The sequence below is a fragment of the Cavia porcellus genome, unplaced genomic scaffold (genome assembly GCF_034190915.1).
Source record: "Cavia porcellus strain 051 isolate PalLab524CR breed Dunkin Hartley unplaced genomic scaffold, mCavPor4.1 scaffold_5, whole genome shotgun sequence".
In the NCBI taxonomy this organism is placed as follows: Eukaryota; Metazoa; Chordata; class Mammalia; order Rodentia; family Caviidae; genus Cavia; species Cavia porcellus.
The window spans coordinates 64,738,594-64,761,487 of record NW_026947488.1 but is presented as its reverse complement, the minus strand read 5'-3'; the positions used below and the strand labels follow the sequence as shown (position 1 = coordinate 64,761,487).

Sequence of the window (22,894 nt, the reverse complement as noted above, 5' to 3'; positions counted from 1 at the left end):
TAAATTCAGTAGGGTTTAGTGGCTACAGTTGGTATGCTGTGAGTTATGGGCATTTTAGAATTTTTATAGGAAGACTTCAAGATCCTGATGTTTTGGAGAAATGAAGCCATTTCCCTTTAAATTGTAGTCTGAGATGCAGTCCATGAAATCCCCATTTCACGCCCTGTTCCCCTGCCCTCTACGTGGGGCAGACTCCTCTGAATGATCATAGAGCCTGTATCCCACTCCTCACCGTGCTCTGCTTTGACTGTGCAGTGAATCCAGCCTCTGTGAAGCCTATGGACTCACCCTGTGCCTGCATCTTTTTAATTTGTCCCCACCAATGCTAAGAATGGTCAATACAAGAACCTTTCACAGTTTCACCAGAAGAAAAAACAAAGAGAACTTGAAGAGGCAGCTGGTTTAATCACCTGGTGCTTTTTCAGCCACCCCTGTGTCATGGAACGAGTTACTCAATTTGTCAACTTTGCCTCCCTTACATTTTCCTTCTGTCGTGCAAATTCTGATTTTTCTTTTCATTTCTTCTTAATTTCTTTTCCTTTTGCTCAGATGATTGAACAATTAACTTAAAATGTGCTATTCTCTTTTAACGTTTGATTGAACTTATTTGTATTAATGGAAATATATTGAAATTTTGATTTTTTTTTCTGCCTCTCTGGGACGACTGCTCTTCAGTGGTCACTGGTGACCGCCACATTACCAAACTTTGCAGGCCTTCTCAGTCCATATTTTCTGTGCAACATGCAGAGGCTCTCACCATGCCCACCTCTTGAGCTATGCTTGGATTTTCCTCTCTGCCCATTCTTCGTAGATTTCTTTTCCTGCTCCCTTCCCTCTGCTGGCATTTTCAGAGAAAAATGGAGATGTTGTGCTCTTGGCCTCCTTGTCTGTCCCTCCACCTGGGTGATTTCATCCACACTTTTTTTTTTTAAATGAAAAAGAACAAAAATGGTGATACAGAATGTCAGGACAACATAATAGAAGATTAACAATGGTTAATGCATTATGTATTGTTATCCTCAAAGTAGTTGTTCAGATGACAAGATATAGGCATGAAAAAATGATCAAACAATGAAGGCACAAATCTTTCTTTTTAAAAAACTAACAGATTAGTAGTATCGTTATCTTGTGTGTATTTTCCCTTCCTTCTTTCTCCTTTCCCTCATCCCAGGTGTTCTTTCATTTTCTTCCCCTTTCAGTTGTACAATATCTATTGTACATTTTGGAACCTATTTAATCTTTCAGTTTTTTACACCAGGGAGACAATACAATGTTTACACATGCGAGTCTGATTTATTTCACTTATGAGTGTGGTCTCCATATGCATTCATTTACCTATAAAAGCCTCGAGTTTATCTTTCTTTATAGCTGAGCAGTAGTCCATTATATAAAAATATCACATCTTTTTTATTCATTTTGTAGTTGGTGGACATTTGGGTTGTTTCTAAGATTTAACCATTGCAAATTGTGCTGTTATAAACATGGGTGCTACTGTTATCTTTGTGTATATATTTTGTACATCCTTCTCTCCCTCCTATCTCCTCTTTTTCTGGTAGCCTGTTGCATGATTCCTCTTGTGGCTTTCAGAGACATCCAAAGTGAGCCTGTCCCATTTGTTCTAGGCTGTTCCTTCATTCTCAAGGCCAGCTAAACACTTTCCCCATCAGACTGTTTCTACTACCTTCTTGGAATCATGGGTAATTGTTATAATCTTGTCAGAAAGCTGCCATCATAGAAAGTCAAATGGGAAGCAGGGACAGAAACCAAGAACTACTTAAAACTTTAGAAGCTTAAAACAAAATGATCTTTATGTTAATCTTTGAATAATATTTGATTAATCTCTATTAATCTTTTTTAAATTTATTTTTATTTTTTTAAAGAGGGTAAAATTAAACACATCAAAACAGAACAAAACAGAACATAAGAAAGTAACGTAAGAGACACAGATTTCTTTTCTTTTTTTAACTTTTTTTTTTTTTGTCTTTTTCATTTTTATCGGTACCAGGGATTGAACTCATGACTGCCTGCTTGCAAGGCAGGTGCTTATGCCGCTGAGCTAAATCCCCAGCCCGAGACACAGATTTCAAAGCAAGACAACTGGAGATCTTCACTATCTATCATATTGTCTCTTGTTTTCTTCCAAATAATTGTCTTCACATACAATGAATTCATACAAAAAAACATATTACAAAACTGATCCGAACAGGATGATGAAGGCATTAGGTCTTCAAGACCAGACAATAAGGAAGTCAACAATGGCTGTCATAGTGTCTCTCATTCTCTTCAAAATAGCTGCCCATGCCTTCACATATGTTGAAATTAAACAAAACAAAACAGACTAAAATCAGTCTGACCAAAGAATAATTGTATTGCTGGATTTCACATCATGATGCTATGGAATCAGCAGTAGGTACCATAGTGTCTCTTTTTCTTCAAAGTAGTTGTTTATTTCATCATGCATTATATAATCAGTTCTCATAAACTGTTTAGAAGTTTTACACAGGCATGAGTTTCTATATGTATATCTATCCTTTCTGTATTAGAGGGTAAAACAAAGCAAAGAAAGACAAAAAAAAACAAATTCCTAGATAAACATGAAATGAAAAAGTCATATAAAACCACACCTCAAGGTGACCTACAATGGTTACTATGATGTCTCTTGTTATCTTCAATAGAATTGTCTATATCATCAGGCATAGTATAGTTAAACATAGTAGTACATAACAGTATTATCTATTAATCTTTTAGTAATCTTTTTATTATCTCTCATATTTCTGGGAATTTCCTGGGTTCGACAAAGCAGTTCTCTTTCTGGATCTCTCATGCAGTGGCAGTTAGATGGTGGCTGTAGCCAGAGCCACTTTAAAGGTTTCCTAACTGAGTGGCTGGTGGTTGACAGTGGCTGGGCGATCTCAGCTGGGATGTTGGCTGGGTTGCCTTTTCCTATGACTTAGTTCTTTTCCCACCATGGCAGTTGGGCTCCATAAACACATATCCCAAAAGGACCATGTAGAAGCTGGCTCACTTCCTATGACTACCCCCATAATTCTCATAGCAAAACTCCTAGCATCACTTATGCCATGTTTACTGACCCACCTATGTTCAAGGGGATGGACATAGACCCTGCTCATAGAAGGCAAGTCATTGGCACAGTGGAGAAAAGCATGTTAATGGGAGACAGTGTTGCAGAGGTATTGGAAAACACCTCTTCCCACCGTCCCCCACCCTGTCTAAGAGAACTATCTGAAATGCCACAAAAGGTTTCTGTTTTTTTTTTTTTCACTTTTTTGAAATATCTGATATATTTACAGGATATAAAAGCTAAGAAAATAAAATTTATACAATTAAAATATTCATTCATTCTATCTTCTACTGCCACTGCTGATAAACAATCACTGGGTTTTTTGTGTATTTGAAAGTTAACATACATTTTAGTACTTAACTCCTTTTGTACAAAACAGTATCCTATTCTGCTTTTTTTTTCACCTAACAATGGTTCTAGAAATGGATTCTTTATAAATATATAAAGGGTCTCTCCCCTTATTCTTCTCTTTTCTTGCCTTCCCCTTCTTCTCCCTTCCTTCCTGTCTCCCTCTCTCTGCCCTCTGCCTACTTCTTTGTGTAGCAGTCTGTGATGTGACTATACCAGGCTGACTTTATCAGTTTCCTGTGGGTGGGCCCCGAGCTCCTTCCAGCACATTGCTGTTATAGACAACACTACAGTGAGTGACATGCATATTCTGTCTTCATGTGAAGGAGCACACTAGGAAGCCTCTCTCAAGAGCCAACCCAGTGTGGGCCTCCTCTTCCCAGGCACCCTGTATTTCCTTCCAGCGTGGTGTTTTCCAGGCCTCTGCTCACAGACATGAGCTCCTCGAGGTCACAGTGACAACCACAAAACCACAGTAGCTCATTTGCATACTGCTCAGCACGGAGAACTGTATCAATATTGTAAGAAGAGGTCTGGACAAGGAGGGAGGAGGAGAAGCAGGGAGGTAGCTGAGTACAGGTGGCTGGGTGGCCTGTGTTCTGCCTCTAGTGGCATCTCAGTGGCAGCCTGAGATATCAGGCATGGTTCTTTCCTCAGTTTCTCCTTGAACCTGGCTAATCTTCAGGCACAGACATGGAGGATGAAACCCAAAGCCCAGTGTTTGTGCAGCCTCCCAAGTTAGCCTGAGATGACTCTCTGACAGCTTGTCCTGCTCAGAATAGCACCGGCAGGGCTGTGCGGTAGGGGACAATGTGGACAGTTGTCATCACACATCCTAAAATACCACTGATGTACTGCTGTCCTGGTTAAAAAAAAAAAAAAAACCAACAAAACAGAATTTTCACTTCTTGGGGAGATTTTCTTAAATCACATAATTTTATTGTTTCTGTTAGGAAATGTATTCTTTAAGGAATAGATATTATTTTGTTAAAGTATTAATTGCAAGTAATATTTGTCATCATGTTTTAAATAAGGATTTCTGGGATGATGTATTTTCAGGCTTCTTTCTGTTGTAAGAAATATAAACTTCATCTCAACTAGGTTCACAAGCCTAGAGTGTGACTTTTGTTATAGGAAAGCTTCCAGGTATCAGAGCAGGTACTCAGATGACACAGAAATCTCACCTCCTCTAGCTCTCAGCTCATAAGAGCAGGTGGCCAGGAAACAGTGTTGTTGCAGAGATACTGAAAAATACCTCTTCCCTCAGTCCCCCAACATACCGCTATGTTGGCTTTGTTCTGTAAATTGTGGAAGATGGCAGCTCCAGGCTTGTGGAGTTTATAGCTCCTGGTCTCAGAAAACACTTAGTCCAGTGTCCAGATTGACAAGGAGCTACAATTTGCATTGTGGGGACTTTGTATCCACCTCTGGACCAATCAGCTTTGCTGTCTAAGGTTGAATTTTTCCAGCCATCTTGATTGCAGAGCATCCAGAATTACAAGTAGGGGAGCCACGCAGATTTCAGGATAAAAGGTCGCAGGTCAGACACAGTGGAACTTCCTGTCATGGATGGTAACTCGTTTTAAATTTCAGGCTTTGACAAGTTCCTCAATTGGAGAGAGTGGTCCTAGAGGTAAGAAAACATGCATTTAGTTAATCTCATCATTTTTGTATATATTTCAAATTTTCTGTAATAAAAATTTTTTTAATACATTAAAAAGAGAGAAAAGGAGCTTTTTCTCTGCCTTGGTATGAGAATTCTCGGCAAGCAAGCCTCTGCATCCCTATTTGTTTACTGGCTGATTTTCTTGCTCTGTTCTTCTTTTGATTGTGCAGTGAAACCCTAGTCTTTACTTCCCACTAAGCTGGGGATTTGCAGGAAAACACACAGCACTTTAGATCTATGTAGCGGGCTTGGTGTGAGAGGTGGGCGGAAGCAGTAGAGGGCCAAAAGGCCTTTGCAGCCACATCTCTGTCGGGTTCCCAGGACAAAATTGTTCCAGCAGGGAAGGCAGTGTCTACACTGTGACTGTGTGTCTGCATCTCCCCTTTTCTTGTACTTGAGTCTGGGTGCCGAGTGTGGTCAGGCCAGATGAAGGCTTGGTAGGGTCATGGACATTCTGATCTGTATATGTAATTAGGGGGAGACCCAGATGTCCAGTCATGAACTGGCTGCAGAAGGAAATGTTAGATAGTTTTTTGTTTTATAGGGGAGGAAGCTGACGCCAGAGGCATTAAGTGAGCATTCTAAGGTCACACAAGGAATTTGCAGAAGAATTGGGTTTGAAATTCTTAGGAGGGTAACACTTAATAACTGTGTGAGCTCTGTTACCCCTCTGAGCTTCGGTTTCCTCACCTGTTGCAGCAGCAGAATAATGACCCTCCCCAAAATGGTCCAGTGTGAACTTCTGAATACTTTAGTTTACACAGCATGAGGAAATTAAGGTTGCAGGTGGAATTGAGGTTGCTAATCAGCTGACTTTAAGATCGGGAGAGGGTCCTGGGTCATCCAGATGTCCCCTTGAATTATAAGGTCCTTTGTAAGTAAAAGGAGAAGGCAAGAGAGTCAACCTAAAAGATTCAGTATGGCAAAGGCTGGACTGAACACTGATGACCTGGAAGGTAGCAGCAGCCCAAGCCAAGGAATGGGTAAAAAAGAGGTTGTACAAGGTAAGAAATGGGCTCTTCCTAGAGCCCAGGAATTCCTTCCTCCAGGAAGGAACGCAGTCCTGCCATCGCCTTGATTATAACTCCTTTTGAACTTCTGACATAGTAAACTATAAAATGATAAATGTGTGTGTTGTTGCAAACCACTAGCTTTTGGGTAATTTTACAACACTCATGACAAACTATTATATCCCTAAAATCATGCCTACTTCAAAAGATTAGAGTTTAGAGGCAGGGACGTAATGTCACAAAATTACCCAGGAAGATACAGGTGAGGATTAGATGCTTAGCAGGTTAATAGTGGACAGTGAAGGTCATGGTCAACACTGGTGGTCATTAACATAGAAGATAGAGTAGCTGATGGGCAAGTATCTTAGAAGATCCAAAGCTGGTACCTCTAGTGACATTCAGGATGGTAGGTGGCCAGTAGGAGATACTAGTGGGCCCAGCTGGGTGGTCACCCATGGGAATCCCTGTGCTCCAGAGGTAGTAAAGCCTTTTTCCTCTGCTTCTTGAGCACTTCCATCCCAGGCAACCCCATTTTACAGCAGAGCTAAGCAGGGCTGACCCTACAACCTCATCAGGTGAAGCCTTACCTGGGGATCTGATAGGATTCAGGCCTCTCTGATCACAAGTTTTGACCTGACCTGTACCCTCAGGCCTTTGGCTACCCTTGGGGCTGCCCAGTGTCAGGAGTGGAACCTCAGTGTGCTTGTCATGTGGCTCCACATGCCACCTCCTGGCCAAAACTAGTTACCGCTGTGGGAAGAGTAACAGCTGCTCTCCACACTGACTTGGACACTGTGGTCTGCACAACTTTGTTCCCCCCAAGTGTTCAGGAGGGGGCCTCCACTCCAGGAAATGCTCCATCCCAGCCTCCTGCACCTCTGGGAATAATAGAGCCCTCAGGTATAGCACATTTGCTTCTTAGGGACTTTGTGGGGACGTTCACATCTGCCATTCACTTCGAGTTACTATAACGGTATCTGTGCTTTATTTTTCAAAAGATATACACTAACATTTGAACTAGTAGTAGATGATATTAAGGCATTTTTGTTAATTATTGTTAATTGCTATAATTTTGTCAGGTGTGATTACAATATTGTGGATAAGTAAGAAAATGTCTTACTTTAGGAGGTGTCCTTTATGTTTAAAGTATTTAGAAACAAAAATGTCATGATGTTTATAATGGACCTTAAATACTTCGGGGGGAAGTATATATTTCAAATTTTCTGTAATAAAATTTTTTAATACATTAAAAAGAGAGAAAAGGAGCTTTTTCTCTGCCTTGGTATTTAGAAACAAAGTATTTAGAACTAAATGTGAACTAAATGTGGAAACATATTGGGGATTGGTTATGTGACAGTATGTTCTGCTGCTCCCTCTAGTTTTCTGCATATAATCTTTCATAATAAAAACACCCAGTATTGAGCATTGAATCAGGGTCTTTGCACTGAGCTATATTCCTAGTCTTTTTTATTTATTTATTTATTTATTTTGATACCTTGATTGTGGCAGGGCCAGGTAGGCAGCAGAGGCAGCAGGCAGCCTGCAAGGGGCAGGCTTCCAGGGAAAGTCAGACCCAGCCCTGATTCACCGTCTCTATCACATAGGCACTTCCGTTGAGCTGTTGTGATGGGTTAGATCTCAAATGGCTCCAAAAGCTGCCTGAGTTTGGAAGATGATTGATTTGTGGGGGAACTAGCTGATTCAGTATCAGTAGGCCAACTTGGTCAGAAGAGGCCAATCCATGGGTGCAGGACATGGTTCCACCCTGCTCTCTGCCTCCTGTTCTCCATGCTGTGAGCTCTCTCCTCCACGTCCCTCCACCATCCTGCCTTGGAACATGGCAGGATGTTCCAAGAAAATAAACCTCTCCTTTTTAAAATTGCAAGTATCTGGTATTTTGTCCCAGTAGCAAGGAAATGGCTAAAATGGCTATTTATAGCCAGTCCTGAATCAAGTAAATAAGAAATATTTGAGGAGTCTTCTTTGATGCCTGACCATTGAAGTCCTTCTTATGGGGTGTGCCTGTCTCCACAAACAGGCAGGCATAGTTTTCCTCTGCAGTGCCAATGTTCTTTTGCTGTGTTAGTATACCCACACACAAAAAAGAATCATGGTGGGGTTTTTTTTAAGATATTTTCTGAAGGTACATACTCCTTAAGAGACCTTACATTTGTCATTTCGGATTCCTTAGCATCTGGGGCTTTTTGGAGGGGGGACCTGTAATCTCTTTAGCTTTACATGAAAGTTCTTTTTTCAAACATAGCATTGAAACAGATTCCCTGATTGAGCTCTTGCATTGTATTGTTCCTTATCACAATAGCCAGCCTATGAAGAGGAGCAACACTTGGAATGCTGTTCTTCCTTTATGTCCTCTAACTTTACGGTAACATTGTTGCCAGGGACTTTGCCAAATCTGAAGTCTCACATTAAGCATCTCTTAAAACAGACATCACTGCAAACCAAGAGCTTAAACTTTGCAAAGTACTGTTCTGGTCCTCTGAATACTGTTATCCTTCAACTGAAACACTGTTTCTTTCCTACAAGCCTTTGGACATATGAATACACAACAAGTGACCTCTTCGTGATAATTTCATAAATTCTGTGGGAAATGAATTGTATCAGATCAATATATCTGAAGATGCATCACAATTTTTTGAGCTTTAAGGGACTTTAAAATGAATTTGGTACAGCTCTGTTAGTGGAGGAAACATTCATTTTAACTGCATAGTCAATTCTCAATTAACAAGGGTAATGGAGTGGAAGGAGGTCACCCATAATCAAAAATCATGGTGAAAATAAGATTATAGTCAACACTCGATTTTCTGGAGGCTGATTAACTGGACTGTAGATTAATTGAGGTTAAGACATAGCAGGCTCTGGGATGTCATCCTCTTGGTAATTGGCCAGCAGCTGCTCATCATCTGATTCCCACCCTCTCTGTCACAGAGAGGAGCAAGGTCTCACTGGAGCCAGATCAGAGAGCTAGTTGACCTTGGTTGGATGGTATCATGATGGTAGAGATCTCAGGCTTGGGAGTTGGCACTCAGGACTTGTCCCGCCATCAAGACATGGAGCAGTAGATCTAAACACCAAGCCTCAGGACCACCTGGGGGCTTCTTAAGTCCCAGATGGTTGTAATCCAGCCCTGATTTCTGATTGAGTAGATCTGAGAATGAGACCTAGGAGCCTGCACTTTCTAACAAGTGCCAAGTGATGGTGCTGGTCCTTGAAAATCGCTATACTCTAAAATATGTTTTTCATCCCAGATTGCACATTAGAACCAACTGGCTATTGCTGTATGGATGTACCTTGACCAATTTCACAATAGGCTTGGAACATGGGGCAAGGCAAGGGTACTGTAAAGCTACCTAGGTGATTCTAATAGGCAAATGCAATTGACCCCTGCAGCTTTCCTGTCTCCCACAACTCAGACATCTGTGGCAGTCCTTGTTATTTTCCTGATCTTTACTCCCCTGTATATTTGTTTACTGATTTTGTTTAAATCAAGAATTGTTTTCATGTAAATAGAATTATTTAAAAGACAAATGATATACAGTGCCAGTGTCTCTTTCATATAGGAAAACTAGTGCCACAGGCCATCAGCGAGCCATATGTGTAACACAGATATGTTATCTGTTGACATGTTTAACTTGTCACATACAACTGCTTTGTAGCCCATCATACTTTGGGAATCTCTACTCTGGAACTTTGTGCTTTTTCTGTCTTTTTTCTAGAACAGTGTGAAGTCCACTCTATATGCTCTTCACACTCTCATGGGCCAAGCAGGCTGTACTAACCCTGGGTATGCTCAGCCCTTCTGCCCACAGAACAAACAGATTTGACAGCGAAGGTGGGTAACTGCAGTGCAGTCGTTGATTCCGTGGCCATCTTTACTTTTACTGGTAATTCAGCTGGAGGAGAGTGAACAGGTATTGCCAAGAGCGGAATACCACTCAGCAACACAAAAGAGCAAGTTGCTGACTCACAGAGAAAGATGGATGAATCTCAGAAGCACCGTGCTAAGTGAAACCAGAAATAGAAGACTACAGGGTATAGTTCTATTCATACTTAAAAATTCTAAAATATCACAAACTACTGGTGGAAAACATCAAAAAGCGGTTGATTAAAGGAGAAGGACAAAGAAGTTGAGTGAAACAGACACAGGGACAAAGGCAATGTTCTGTACATTGATCGGGATTGGAGCAGCATGGGCAAATGCATTTGTCAAAATTCATCAGATGGTGCATTTTACTTATGTTCCAGGGGAGGAAAACGGCTAAGCAGAATTGATCTTTAGTTAGTGATGTACGTATGAAATTGTGTAGGGCTATGTGTGCTACTGTATCCGTGAAAGGGATCAATAGACAAGCTGGTTTAATGAATGGATAGACAAATACACAATTCCACGTAATAAAATATTAACTGTGGGATTTAGGTAGTAGATATCTAGATGTTCATTTTGAAGGTATGTTTGAAAATCTTTTACAATAAAAATTGGGGTGAGGTTGGCACCTACACTCAGAAGTATTTCACTTACATGCCTGAATTCTTTAGTATTTGCTGCTCTAATGGCTCGCACCAGGGATGGCTCCTCACAGTAGAGGCAGACAGGGATTGGGCAGGGTCCTTAATGAGGGGCTGCTGCACTGTGAGAGGACTGGGAGTCAAGCTTCTCTGTGATTGGCCCCACTGCGGAGGAGAATGTAAGAGTCATTTTCTTCCTTTCCATCTGTGCTGGGTCCTGGCGGTTCTCCCTGGACAGTGAACCCTGGAAACACAGCCCTGCAGAAGCTGTGTGAGATATGAACTGAAAATATTTCATGTTGTCTGCCACAGAGAGAGTTGCTTCCTAAGTTCCTCCAACCAGCAGGACTCCAAAATATGCCATGCCTGATTTCTTACTGGCTATCCTGAGCCTAGAGAATGTTCAAGATTGTGGTACTGCGCGTGAGCTTTCTTACTGTTCTGAGAACCAGGCAGGTTCAGTGGGCAAGAATGGCCTACTCTGGCTGGTAGGGGGCCACTTGAGAGTACCCATTGTACCCTCTGACTGGGAACCTGAGGAACACCCTTGGACTGCAGGATCTTCCCTGCCCTCAGCACATTCCACAACACAACCTATGCAGCTGCAACAGCATGATCCCATGTCACAACACATAGCTGCACTACAACTCCCTCATGGTGCACACCCACAATATACCATGCATGCTGTGATTGTCACAGCAGTGCAACAGTACATCCCTCCTCTGTCACACACTCATCACACATTCAGAACACTTCTCCCCATGAGATCCCCAACAAACTACCCTTCATTGCACCCCCAGGGAAGACTGTGTCCCCTGCAGCCCATGCTCCTGAGTAAGGTGTCTGTGATTCATATCTTCAGTACAGTTCTTTGGCACACCTCTGCAGCCCTGAGTGAGGTCCTTGGATGGCTACTGGCGGAAAAGCACCTGGGAACTGTGTGATGGCAAAAGCCAGCCTGATTTTACCTTTCTTGCTTGTGTGAGAATCTTGAGATGCATAAGAAGAACCATTTACTCTGAAGGGGAGAGTTTTTGATTGATGTCTAAATGGTGGTTAATATGCTGAATACATCTGTTGTCTCCTACAAGAATGTATAAACCTATCTCAAATAGCAAAGAACTTGGAGCTTGGTGGGAGCATCTGGGCTCTTTTAGAGCCCCTGTTGGTTTCCTCATCTCCAGATGCATAGGACAGCAAAATGGCCCATCCCTTATGATCCACAGGAACTTATATAGCTCTGTATTTCTGTCTCTGGATGAGGCTTCAGCTTCAGGGTTCCACAAGAAACAAGCTGATTGTAATTCTTTGCACAATGTTTGCACAGATTAAAGATAGCTTACAGGATGGTGTAGACACAAGTATCAGTTCTGCCAAAATATGTGTTCATAGAAAAAATGCCTGTCAGAATATGCCAACTCTTAGCTATTATTATTACCATTATTGATTCCATCGTGTCTATGATTTATTAGTGTCATCCATTAAGATTTAAACTGTGAAGACAGTGTTTGGAATTTCTGCAGCTGCAATGATATGATTTCTCGTTTTTATTGCAGATGGTATTCCAACATTTAAGTGACTGCTTACTTTTTCTGTGTCTGACTTTTCCTCTAAAATGAGTTCTGGAGAGCCAACACTGTATCTTCCACATCTCTGTCCTCAGTACTGAGCACCATGGCACGTGCAAGGTATGAAGAATCTGGAAAGTTGGCACAGTGGCATAATTTCCTGATGATTTCCTTGGTAACATTACTGATTAGCTGGTCCAAGCTGCATTCCTGCACCAACTGTGTCTTCAAAGCCGTAGTCGCATTCTCATTCATGAGCTACTGTGTCAGTCTGTGTTGTATGCCAATTGAATGGGACGTTAAGCTACCAACAGGTCTGCAACTCTGCAAGGCAAAATCTTTTTCCCTTCAGTCAGTGACCTGAATTCCTTACCTCTTCGTTGCTAGCAAGGCTTGTCCTCAACTCCCATCCCCATCCATGGTCACTAGACAGGGCCTCCCAATTCTTGCCTTAGAGAGAACATGATGCCAGTTACTGTGGCTAGATATCCATCATAATAGGAACAGGTGTGGCGGTTGCTTGCATGTCTCTAAATCAGTGACATTCTCACCTTTAAAAATTCTTCCTTGAAGAAGGAAAAGTACTACCCAAGAATGTGAGGGACTTGCGTGTCACCTAAAGCAGCCCAGTTTTTGCATACTTGCTCTTGGAACTGCGGTTCTGCCACCAACTGAGCTCTTCCCTGGCTTGCAGTCTGGACCAGTTTTTAGGTAAATGGATTGTGGTAAGCAAATGTGCCCCCCGGAAGGTCTAGTCTGACACAGCCCACAGCTTGCATTTCATTTTTCAGACACTTGCTATTTTATTGCCATGAGCAAAAAGACAGTGATGCTTTCTTTTTTCCTCCCTCTGTGGCTTGTGCACTTCAGTAATTTAAAAATGCTTCTTCTCCTTAATCTAGAAAAGTAAAAATAATTATAATAGAAAATGGGTAATTTGCAGCTACAGTGCCGGGCTGATAATCAAAAACTTGTAAATGGAAACATGAGCATATGTTTATCACTTCTTGAAATTACAATGCAATCAAAAGTAGCTGTGGCCTCAAAGAGAGGATATTATGGAAGGGAAGGCAGGCTTAGTTGTTGGTTAGAGACCTGCCTGCTAATGAGGCTTTTAAGTTGCTGCTGCCTTGGGAGCAGTGAATGAAGGAAGGCATACTGAGAGCTACTTAGCTGTTCCAGGGACCCTCAGATAATCACCTGTGACCTGATCATCCTCCTGTGTGAAACCATGCAGGGGCTCTCCAGCCACCACCATGAAGATCAATCTGCACCTTTCAACATGCCATGCAAGGCCCGCAGCTCCCTGGCTCAGAACCTCACTGAATCTTAGCTACTCCACTGACCTTCTTACAGCCCCAGCATGCCTCCTGGCCTCTCACATTCTCAGGCTTTTGCAAATTTTCTTTCCAGTTTCTTTACCTGCCTCACTCCTAGTCATCCCTCAAAAATTCAAAACATTTACTATTTCTTCCTGGAACCCCTTTCTCAGTCTGCCTGGGCTAAGAGCCTTACTCTATGCACCCAGATACCCCTCTGTTCATACCAGCTGTTACACCTGGGTTGTGACCATTAGTTGACCATCCTGCCCCCTACCTATCACTAGTACAGAAAGGTGAGCCTCCTGGCAGGAATGTGGCTTACCCTTCTATCCACTGTATTCCTGGCACGTTGCCTGACGCCTCGTAGATGCTATTTGATGTTTTCAGAATGAAAGGATTATTAATGGCAATCAAGGGCTTTGAAATGATTCCAGAGTTTGGTTTGAAAAAGCACCATTATGACATAGGGGCATTGATAAAATAAAAGCTGTAATGCATCCCACAGACAGTTGAGATATGCAGACTCTCCACGTCCATGTGCATCTTTGTGCTGCACATGGCACAATGGCTGGGACATGAGGTAGCCCTGCCCATCTCCAAATCAAAAGCAAAATTGACCCAAATATTATGGTCTTGCCTAAGATTCTTTATATCGCTGTAGCATAACCAAGACAATAATGTGTTTGCTGATTTTCATCTTATTTTCGTGGTATTATTACAAGGAACAAAGAGCATATAAATACTCTCAGGAAGCTGGTCTTATTAATGAATTAGTTGCGAGCCCAGAAAGCAAGTTTATCCTATTTGTGCCCTTATGTAACCCAGCATCCAGCTGGCTCTCCAAAGCGGACCCATCTGGATGAGTTCCAAGCATCCAGGTGAGCAGAGGCACAGCATTTAGATTTCAGCCAGTCGCTGGTGTGGGGTTGACTGTTTTTATTCATAGATTAATTGCCAGATGTTTAGCTTTTCAGCTGGGTATCTTTTGTGCCTCCGGCCATGGGGGAAGAAAAAGGAAATCAGATACAATTCCTGCTGGATGGGGCTCTCCCACCAGACAGTGAGTAGGGATCCTCCAGATTCACCCCTCTTGGGAGCAGTCCTGACCTGGTGCTCATGCTGTTTGCTCTGCTAGCTCCTGGAGACTGAGGGCCAAGAATAACCTCAGGGCCGTGGAGTGGGAGAAGTGCTGAGCACCAGGCACTGAGCATCCCCTCTCTCTGAACCCACTGGCAGAGTGCTGAACTATAGAATGGTGAAGCTGTATCAGAAACCATCTCTAGTCCCTTCCACCCAGATCCGGACTGCTGCTGCACTCTGGGTCTGATTTCGAATGGGTTGCTGTTAGTGTTACATAGGCAGTAATGAGTTGAAGTGGAGGCATGTGTAGGGAGCCTGGACCTGCAGAAGTTTCTGTGGAGGGTTAGGATTGGGTTCTCGGGAGTCATGTTTGTCTGTTCAGCCAGCATTTCCTCAGCCCGGGGTATGCAACAGTGCTGTGCTGGGCACACAGATCAGAAGGCCATGAGCAGAGCCTTCTGCCCCATCGCCACTGACCCTACCACATGCATACAGCACTCACCAGGCAAACTTTGGTTCCAGTGTGTTGGTGTCAGCTGTGTTTGTTGATACAGTCATGAAAAGAGTGAGTTTTTGAGAACTGAATTGAATGCTTTGGAATGATTCAATGTGAGAGCAGACCTCTCTGTTTTCCACCAGATTATTTGGTGTAGGTATGGGGCTGTGAAAAATCAGTGGAGATGGAGGCAAGCGACTCAAATACTTTCGGTGGATTCTGCCCTCGTGCTGCTTCTCATGTTTCTTTAGGTAACTTCTCTTTCTAAAAGATACTGCGAGAACTGTTGCTGATGGATGGGGTTTGTAAAAGCTCCAATCCCTCTTCCAAAACAAAATCTTGGACCTGTATCAAAGCACCTACTCGAATAAGTTTTAATTTAAAGCCAGGGTTCACTTAGACATTTTAAACTGATTCTCCACTATAACGTTTTATTTTGCTCTTTCATCCAGGTCTGCTAGGGAAGAGGATCTTGACTATAGCTGAGAGCTGGTCACTGCTGGATGGGGCTGAAGGGCAGATGGCCAAAAGTTAGTTCATAGTGCACCTTGCTTGCTAACTTGCTTGGGCTCTAGCCTGAAGACAGAGGAGTCAGAGGTAGGAGACCATGCAGCACACAAAGCCTGGGCCTGAGATTCAAAGAAGGCACTGGCTCTAGCATCGCACCCAAAATGAAGGAGAAGGGAGGTCAGAGAGACAGCTGGGAAGTGGAGGCACAGGATTTGGTGATGGATAAATTGAGAAGCAGATGGCAATGGAAGGAAAAGGATCTACACTGACTCCCTGTGACTGACTGGCTGATGGTTCTGTTCATTTATGGGAAACCAGAGGAGACTGTGTTTGTCCACATAGGGAGCGGGGGCATTCCAGGTAGAACAGGAGCTCCAGGGGCAGGAAGGAAGCAAGTGGCTACAGGCCACATATGTTGAGGAAAGGGGTCCAAGATGCTTGCATCATTTATTTACCAAACACTCATTAAGCACTTTCTGAGTACCAAATTATAGACCAGAAATATAAGCAAGAATGGGGCTTATCCCAGAACAGGAGGAAGGCCAAATTTAGAGTGTTCAGATGCTATGAGGACAGTGAAGCCCAGGGTACCCACTTCAAGGTGCCCTTGGCATGGATGATAATGTGGGATGAGAGGCTACTATCTTGTAGAAACAGTGCATTGTGGCAGGTCGGGGTTCAGGAAATGGCTTTAAGAAGTGACCAAGGTTCTAGGGCCTGGACAGAGGGGCCAGCAACCTGCCGTAGAAAGTGGAGGCAAGGAAGAGAACTGAGGGAGACATCAGATTAAAAAAGGAGGACTCTCAGAGGACAGAGACACAAAGGGTAAAGGGTTTTGTGGCTTAAAATGTAGATTGTCTTATTACTGGCAGGATTCTGATTTAGGAAAATGATAGCCAAGAACCTGCTGATAAATTATGTGTGCTGATTGCACAGAAAATAAGAATGTCTGCTCATAAAAGCATTTTATAAATCCTGATTTCTATTATTTTTAAGGTGAGAAGCTCTTTTAATTGTCAGGTTTTTAACAATACCTTTTTTATTATTCCATAACACGAGATGTATATTTTTTCTCTTGAATTGTGTGTGTATGTGTATGTTTTTTAAAGCACCTGTGAGTCTTATCTTATTTGTAAGATAAGGGTCTGTTTAATCCAAACAAATATATTTATGAAATAGAGTTGATATAGGAAATGACAGAATAACAACAATGAGGTGACATTTATGAAGCTTTTATTCCTTGAACTTCTGGCATCTCCCCTTCTTTTTCTATCCCTTAACATTTGGATTCCATTGCTTCTATTAAACAGGATATTTTATCCTTTTTTTCCATGAGCCTCATTTTGTACCTTTTTAATCTTCTTTCAAGTGAGCATGCATCTCTGGTTCAGCGCACTGAGCTCTAGTTTTTCTTTGGTTGCGTTTGCTTTTGAAAGCAGCCTACTCTCTGAGAAGCAGAGCTGCCATTAGTTTTACAGTTATTCTAGCCTCTCTCCAAGGAGGTAAGGGATAGTGATTTATTGGACCTTGTTCCCTTCTCCTAGGCATGGCATCTTTTCACTTTTACTTTGATAATTAAAAATGATTCAATTTGGTTTAAAGAGTTCTGCAATCCATTTAGACATGGTGCAAGTTCAAATCCGAAAATCAGTACTGGGAGTTTCCCAGAGAGCCTCTGGGGCCTATTCAGAGTTGAGAAGGGTTGCTGCCACCTACAGGCGACCTCATTCACACCAAGTCCTCCCCACCCAGCCTATCAACCTGGGGAACCTGGCAGGGTGGGGTCAGCTCCCAGCTCACCCCTGCTTGCCAAGTAGCCTGGAACAAAGTAGTTTACTTCTGAGTCTGTTTCCTTGGACCTAATTGGTAGATAACAGCATTACCCAGTTTACATGCTAATTCTATAATTTTGTTCAGCTCATCCACCCAGCACCAGGCAGCCTCACTTCTAGGTCCCCTCACAGGTGGGCACACTGGTGGATACCTCACTGGAGTGTGACTGGTATCTACAGCGGCTCTTCCAATAGCCCAGGCTGCCACAGGGCAGTGATGTGCTGAGTCTCCATGGAACCTACACCTGGCCTAGTCACTGGCTGGCTTAGACTAGACCCAAGGTCCAAGAGTCTTGCTGCCAGCATTGCTGTCAGCCTGGTGCTAAGGAGCTAGAACATTCCCACTACCATGACGCTGAGTAGAACAGTGAGGGCTGAACACAGAAGAGTGGGCTCTCAGTGTACCGTTTTGTGAGAAAGCCAGCTGTGGATCCTCAGGGCGGCAGTCTTCCTGTGCTGAATAGTGGTAAGAAGCCTTGGTTTGCAACAGAAGGGGAGAAGTGGCCAAAACAGGGATGCTGTGTTACTTACAGGAGACACTTTAACAGGCCATGGGGGATGGAATGGGAAGAAGTCAAGGAAGACCATTTTAGCATTCTTGTTTAGAGCCAGGGATCCTAAAGCCGCGTGCTTGGGCGTTTATGCTGCCCTCAGACACAGGCAGCCTAGGCACCTTCCAGCAACCACCTTTGAGATGCACTTGTGATTTTAGAAGCCTGGAATCTCATTTCTGATGGGCAAGCAGTTCAAAGCTCTTGGCAGTGGGTCAGTGGAATTGCCTGCAGATAAAGCACTGAACATTATTACCTTCTGCTCTCTTAATATCACGGATGTTATGCAGACATCCCCCGCTCAGAGCAACCTCTGGCTTTTGAATTACTTTGGCATGGATATGTGTGAGTTCATCAGTGGAGTTTTTAATCTATTTTGTTTTTATTTTATTTTTCCCCTCAGATTGGGAAATATATTTTCTTTATCTACAGCCTAAAAGCGAGAATGTCTTATGAAACTTAAAATGAAAACCATATGATGGGTAGTATTAATTCTGTTTCTAACACATGAGATTCCATGATTCAGATATTTTGTATTTTACAGGTGTCTATTATACTTTCTGTCACAGTTCTCAAGTACAACTTTCTACAAAAATCATAGTTAAGGTCACAATCATCACAACTCCATGCTCTTCTTAGTTTCCAAAATGTTCTCCATTTGTAGTAGATTAAAGCAGAAAATCATTAAAAATAATGATTTTGGAGGTATCAAAGTGAAGGGGACTTATTTTTAATTTGAAAAAAGCTATGGTAGTTTTCTCTGGCTATGTTTTGGATCCCACTGTTGAAGGGAAATCAGCTGTTCCCTTTTGTAAGCGAAGTTGTGAAATCTTCCCTGAAGGGTTTTAGAAATACGATAGATAGTTCTCCCTGGGAGTGATGTCAGTGGCTTCTGCCTGGAGGAAGGGAAATGGAGCAAAGAATTGCTCAGGGTCCTTTTCAGCCTTATATTTCTCGGAATTTATTCCCTACTCAAAAACGAAGGATCTTGTGCATCTTCCACATTTGCTACTAATCATTAGTCTCCCTGGGCCTAGATGGGGCTCTATGGAATGATGCAGCACTTAGATTAAACCCAAGCGTCTCTAAGACCAACAGCCTTGCCTTATAAGGTAGGCTCATTGGCCCTGAGCTGGGAGTTTTCACCCAGAGTTCTGACTCTAGCTCTGTGATTTACTAACTGTGTAACCTCAAGCCAAGAAACCTCACCTCTCAGGTTCTCAGTTTCTTCAAGTATAAAATAGGTAGGTTGAACCAGATGTTAACATTCTACCATTAGAAGGATCATAGCTATATATATATAGTCTTTTTTGAGACAGGGTCTCCCGCTATGCAGTTCAGGCTGGCCTTGAGCTCACATTGTAGCCCAGGCTGGTCTCGAACTCGCGACGATCCTCCTGCCTCAGCCTCCAGAGTGCTGGAATTACAGGCATGAGCCACCATGCCCGGCAATGGCTATATATTTAAATTAACAAATTATCTAAGCCTTCTAGATAAGAGCATTTTTGCTGCTTAAAAAAGACTCCAGCTCCCAATCTTTGTGTTTTCCTGATGATTCCTTTTTAAAATATAGAAGATGCAAGGCTTTCCTGAAATTTGTAATAAGGGATCATAAAATGTCATGACTTATCAAAGAGTCTCAGGCAAACCTTGGAGAAGCCTACCTTGAGAAACAAACACTTTGTGTTACAGGGAAGAAAAGGCATGGGTTCCTTTTACAAAGAGCCATTACTTAAGCAATGTTTGCGGACACTGTCACCTTCACAGTACTGTGCTCCTCTAGCACAGTGTCTTAGTGACTTTTGTCCCTGCTTTCTTTTATCCAAAAGGAAACTCGGCTCACTTTCTTGTCTAGAAATTGTATCTCTGTGTTGGGGTCCTGAGACCCTCTCATTCATCTCTTTGCTGCTCCTGAGTCGAATGCCGTGAATCATTAGTATGTGTTTCCTCCAGCAGTGTTAATGCCTTTTTTCATGTAGAGTTGATCGGTCTGATGTTCTTAATTGAAATAATATTTCAAATAGGCTGTGATAGGGGCTGTTTGATCCAGTGGAGCCCAGTGTTCTTCCAGGTACACTCTGAGGTATGGGGCTAAACAAATCTTTTGCAGAGAAATCATGACCCCCTTCATGGCCGGCAGCTAACAGACACAGGGGTTATACAAAGTAGCAAATGCTGCAAGAACCGTTTGCTCCCCAGTGAGAAACCCATAAAGCACCCCCTTCTGAGGATGTAAAACGACTGTTAGGAATGTCCTCCTTTAGAATTTCTCTCAGGAAGAACCGTTCAAAAACCACATTCCCCTTCACTTTGGTGTGGAACCACTGAGAGAACAATATTTCCCTCTGGAGAAGACGAAAGTTATACTTGTTTGAGACTTCAATTACTGTCTTTGAAAAACACAGCGACGACACCATAAAGTTTAGTGTAAAACACCACGATATTGGTTCCAACTCTTGGGCACCTGCTGGGCTGCAGGAGACCGTAAGAAGCCACTGGCAGTCTAAAGCCCCTCTGTTACACACCCCTGCCTGGACAGTTTCCAGGGGGATCCTGTGCACTCCCAGTGCATTTTTGTTGCATTTGCATCTGTTTGTTTCTTAAAACTACAGGAAGAGTAGAGTAGCTCTCATTTCCCATTGAGGATGTACTCCAAGCCTCCTGGTGGGTTCCTGAATCCACAGTTCATACCAAGCCCTATAATTGAACACATCTTCTGTCTTAACCAAGCACTTATCACATACTGTGGCTGTAACTTCTGCAGCTTGAAGTGAGACAGCAAAACTAGCATGAACTATTTTTCTTTCTTCACATTCACAGAAAGAATTTGTTCTTACCGTATATTTTAGTGACCTCATCTTAGGATTTTTGTTCTATTCTTGAAGACTTTCATCTTTTACTTAAAGAGGGTCCTTTGGAGCTTCTTGTTAGCGAGGTTGAATTGCTAGCATCTCTAATCTTGCACTTTAGAGCCATTATTAGATAAAATAAAGGTGGAACTCAGGCAATGCAGTACCATAATCAGTATGGTAGCCAAGATGGCTACTAAGTGACTAACAGGCAAATAGCAGGTACTGTGGGTATATAGTGAACACAAAGATGAGTAATGTCCTGGGAAGCTTGGAGCAGGACAACACAAGCCTTCATCATGCTACTCTGAATAAGGAGGAACTACTGTACACACTTAGGGAAAAAGGTCACTAGTATAAAATAATATGGATAAAGCTCAAGTCTATCCATTCCTGCTGTGGTCTCCTTACAGTAGCCCTGCTCCTTCTTTAATGACTCTATTAGATGTGCACTCATTTGATGAATTTATACAGCTATATATGCACTGTGTGTTGTTTCTGTGTATTACAGCAATTTATATTGCTTTGCTTTAATAATATGCAATAATACTATAATACTATATGCTGCTTGTATTCCTTCCCCTATTACTTACTCATTAATAAGCTGCCCCATGAGTGCCTGTAGCATTATGTTAGTGTTTTTAACAGCTGCATAGTGTTACATGAAATTTAACCATTCTCCTGTTTGTAGACTTTGGATCTCTAATTCTTCATAATTGGTGGTAAGCCTATGGAAAATAGCCTGATAACATATGTTGGTAGACATCTGGCCATTTTTATTAATAATTACGCTGCATTTGTTTGAAGATCTGCTATACACATATATGTGTACGTGTGCATGCGTGCATATACATACACCTCTACAGATATAGCTCAACTATGAGGTTAATTTGTGGGGCATTTCTAAAATCCTTGGTCTCCTCTAGCCTTTGCACACTTGTCTATTCAGATGTTAGCTTTAAGAACCGAACAGGTTTGTTTTGCTTTTGCTTTTAAAATATTTTTTTTTGAAAAGATAAAAGAAAACAATGATATGCCCTCAGCTTCCTGCTTTAGGAAGGGTCGTTGCCTAGAGTGAGAACTTGCTACTTTTCTTAATTTGTGTTAGCGTTCAGCCCTCTTATATCTTCATGCTTGGGGCATGAAGTTGAATTTTGGTAAATACTATTAAAAAAAACCCCCTTGTGTTTCGGATAACTTTTGTGTAAATTAAAACTCTTCCTTCCAGTGCTTCTGTCACTGTATTAATTTCCTATAGTGCTACAAAGAATACTTTATAGTTTAAAGCAGTAGATTTTTTCACAATTCTGGAGGTCAGAAATGAAACTCAAGTCTCAAGCCAAAAGCAAAATGTCAGCAAGGCCACATTCCTTCTGGAAGCTCGAGGGAAGTGGTGGTGAGCCTAAGGTTTGCATGCTGTTTATTATCATTGAAAGCTCTAAAATGCTTACCATCACTGCTCTAGGGAGAATCTGTTCTTTGCCTATTCCACCTTCTGGTGGCTGTAGGCATTCCTTGGTTTGCAGCCACATCACTGTACTCTTCAAGGCCAGTATCGACATTTTTCTCTCACAGAGCATCCTCTTTGTGTATGTCAAATCTCCTTTTGCCTTCCCATGTAAGGATACATGTAACTGTATTTAGCACCCCGTCTCAAGATCTCTAACTTATTCACAAACACAAAGGACTTTTCTTCAAGTAAAGTAATATTTATGGGTTCTAGGGATTAGGACCTGAGATCTTTGGGGTATGTTGTTCAGCCTACTATGATAAGGTTTTTGGATCCATTTCCAGTATATTTTAACTTTCTGCTGATATGATATTTTTCTTTGAACTCTTTGGAAAGAGTATTTTCATTCACAAGGAAAGAGGAATTATTTTGTTTCGTGCTTTGAAAAATTGGCTTCAAAGGTAGGGTGACAGAGCCAAGGTCAGAAAGAAATTCTCTGACTGACAAGTACCTCGAACCAGAGATTGCATGGCATGCGTTACAGGCAGAACTGCAGCACATTAAAGCACAGATGTGCCTGTCATTTCTTTTCAATCTGGGAGCCCT

At 42.2% G+C, this 22,894-nt stretch overlaps 1 protein-coding gene across 3 annotated transcripts in view; it reads left to right on the top strand.

Moving 5' to 3' along the window:
• The window catches only part of Nmnat3 (nicotinamide nucleotide adenylyltransferase 3), a 129,652-nt gene that overhangs the window by 7,376 nt on the left and 99,382 nt on the right, over nt 1-22,894 (top strand). The window contains exon 3 of one of the 3 annotated variants that reach the window (XM_013160016.3): nt 12,187-12,318. The exons of the other annotated variants lie outside the window; for them this stretch is intronic. Coding sequence (XP_013015470.2) covers nt 12,305-12,318 — 14 coding nt within the window. The 5' untranslated portion in view covers nt 12,187-12,304. The remainder of the gene's footprint in view (nt 1-12,186; nt 12,319-22,894) is intronic. 3 annotated transcript variants of the gene reach the window in all.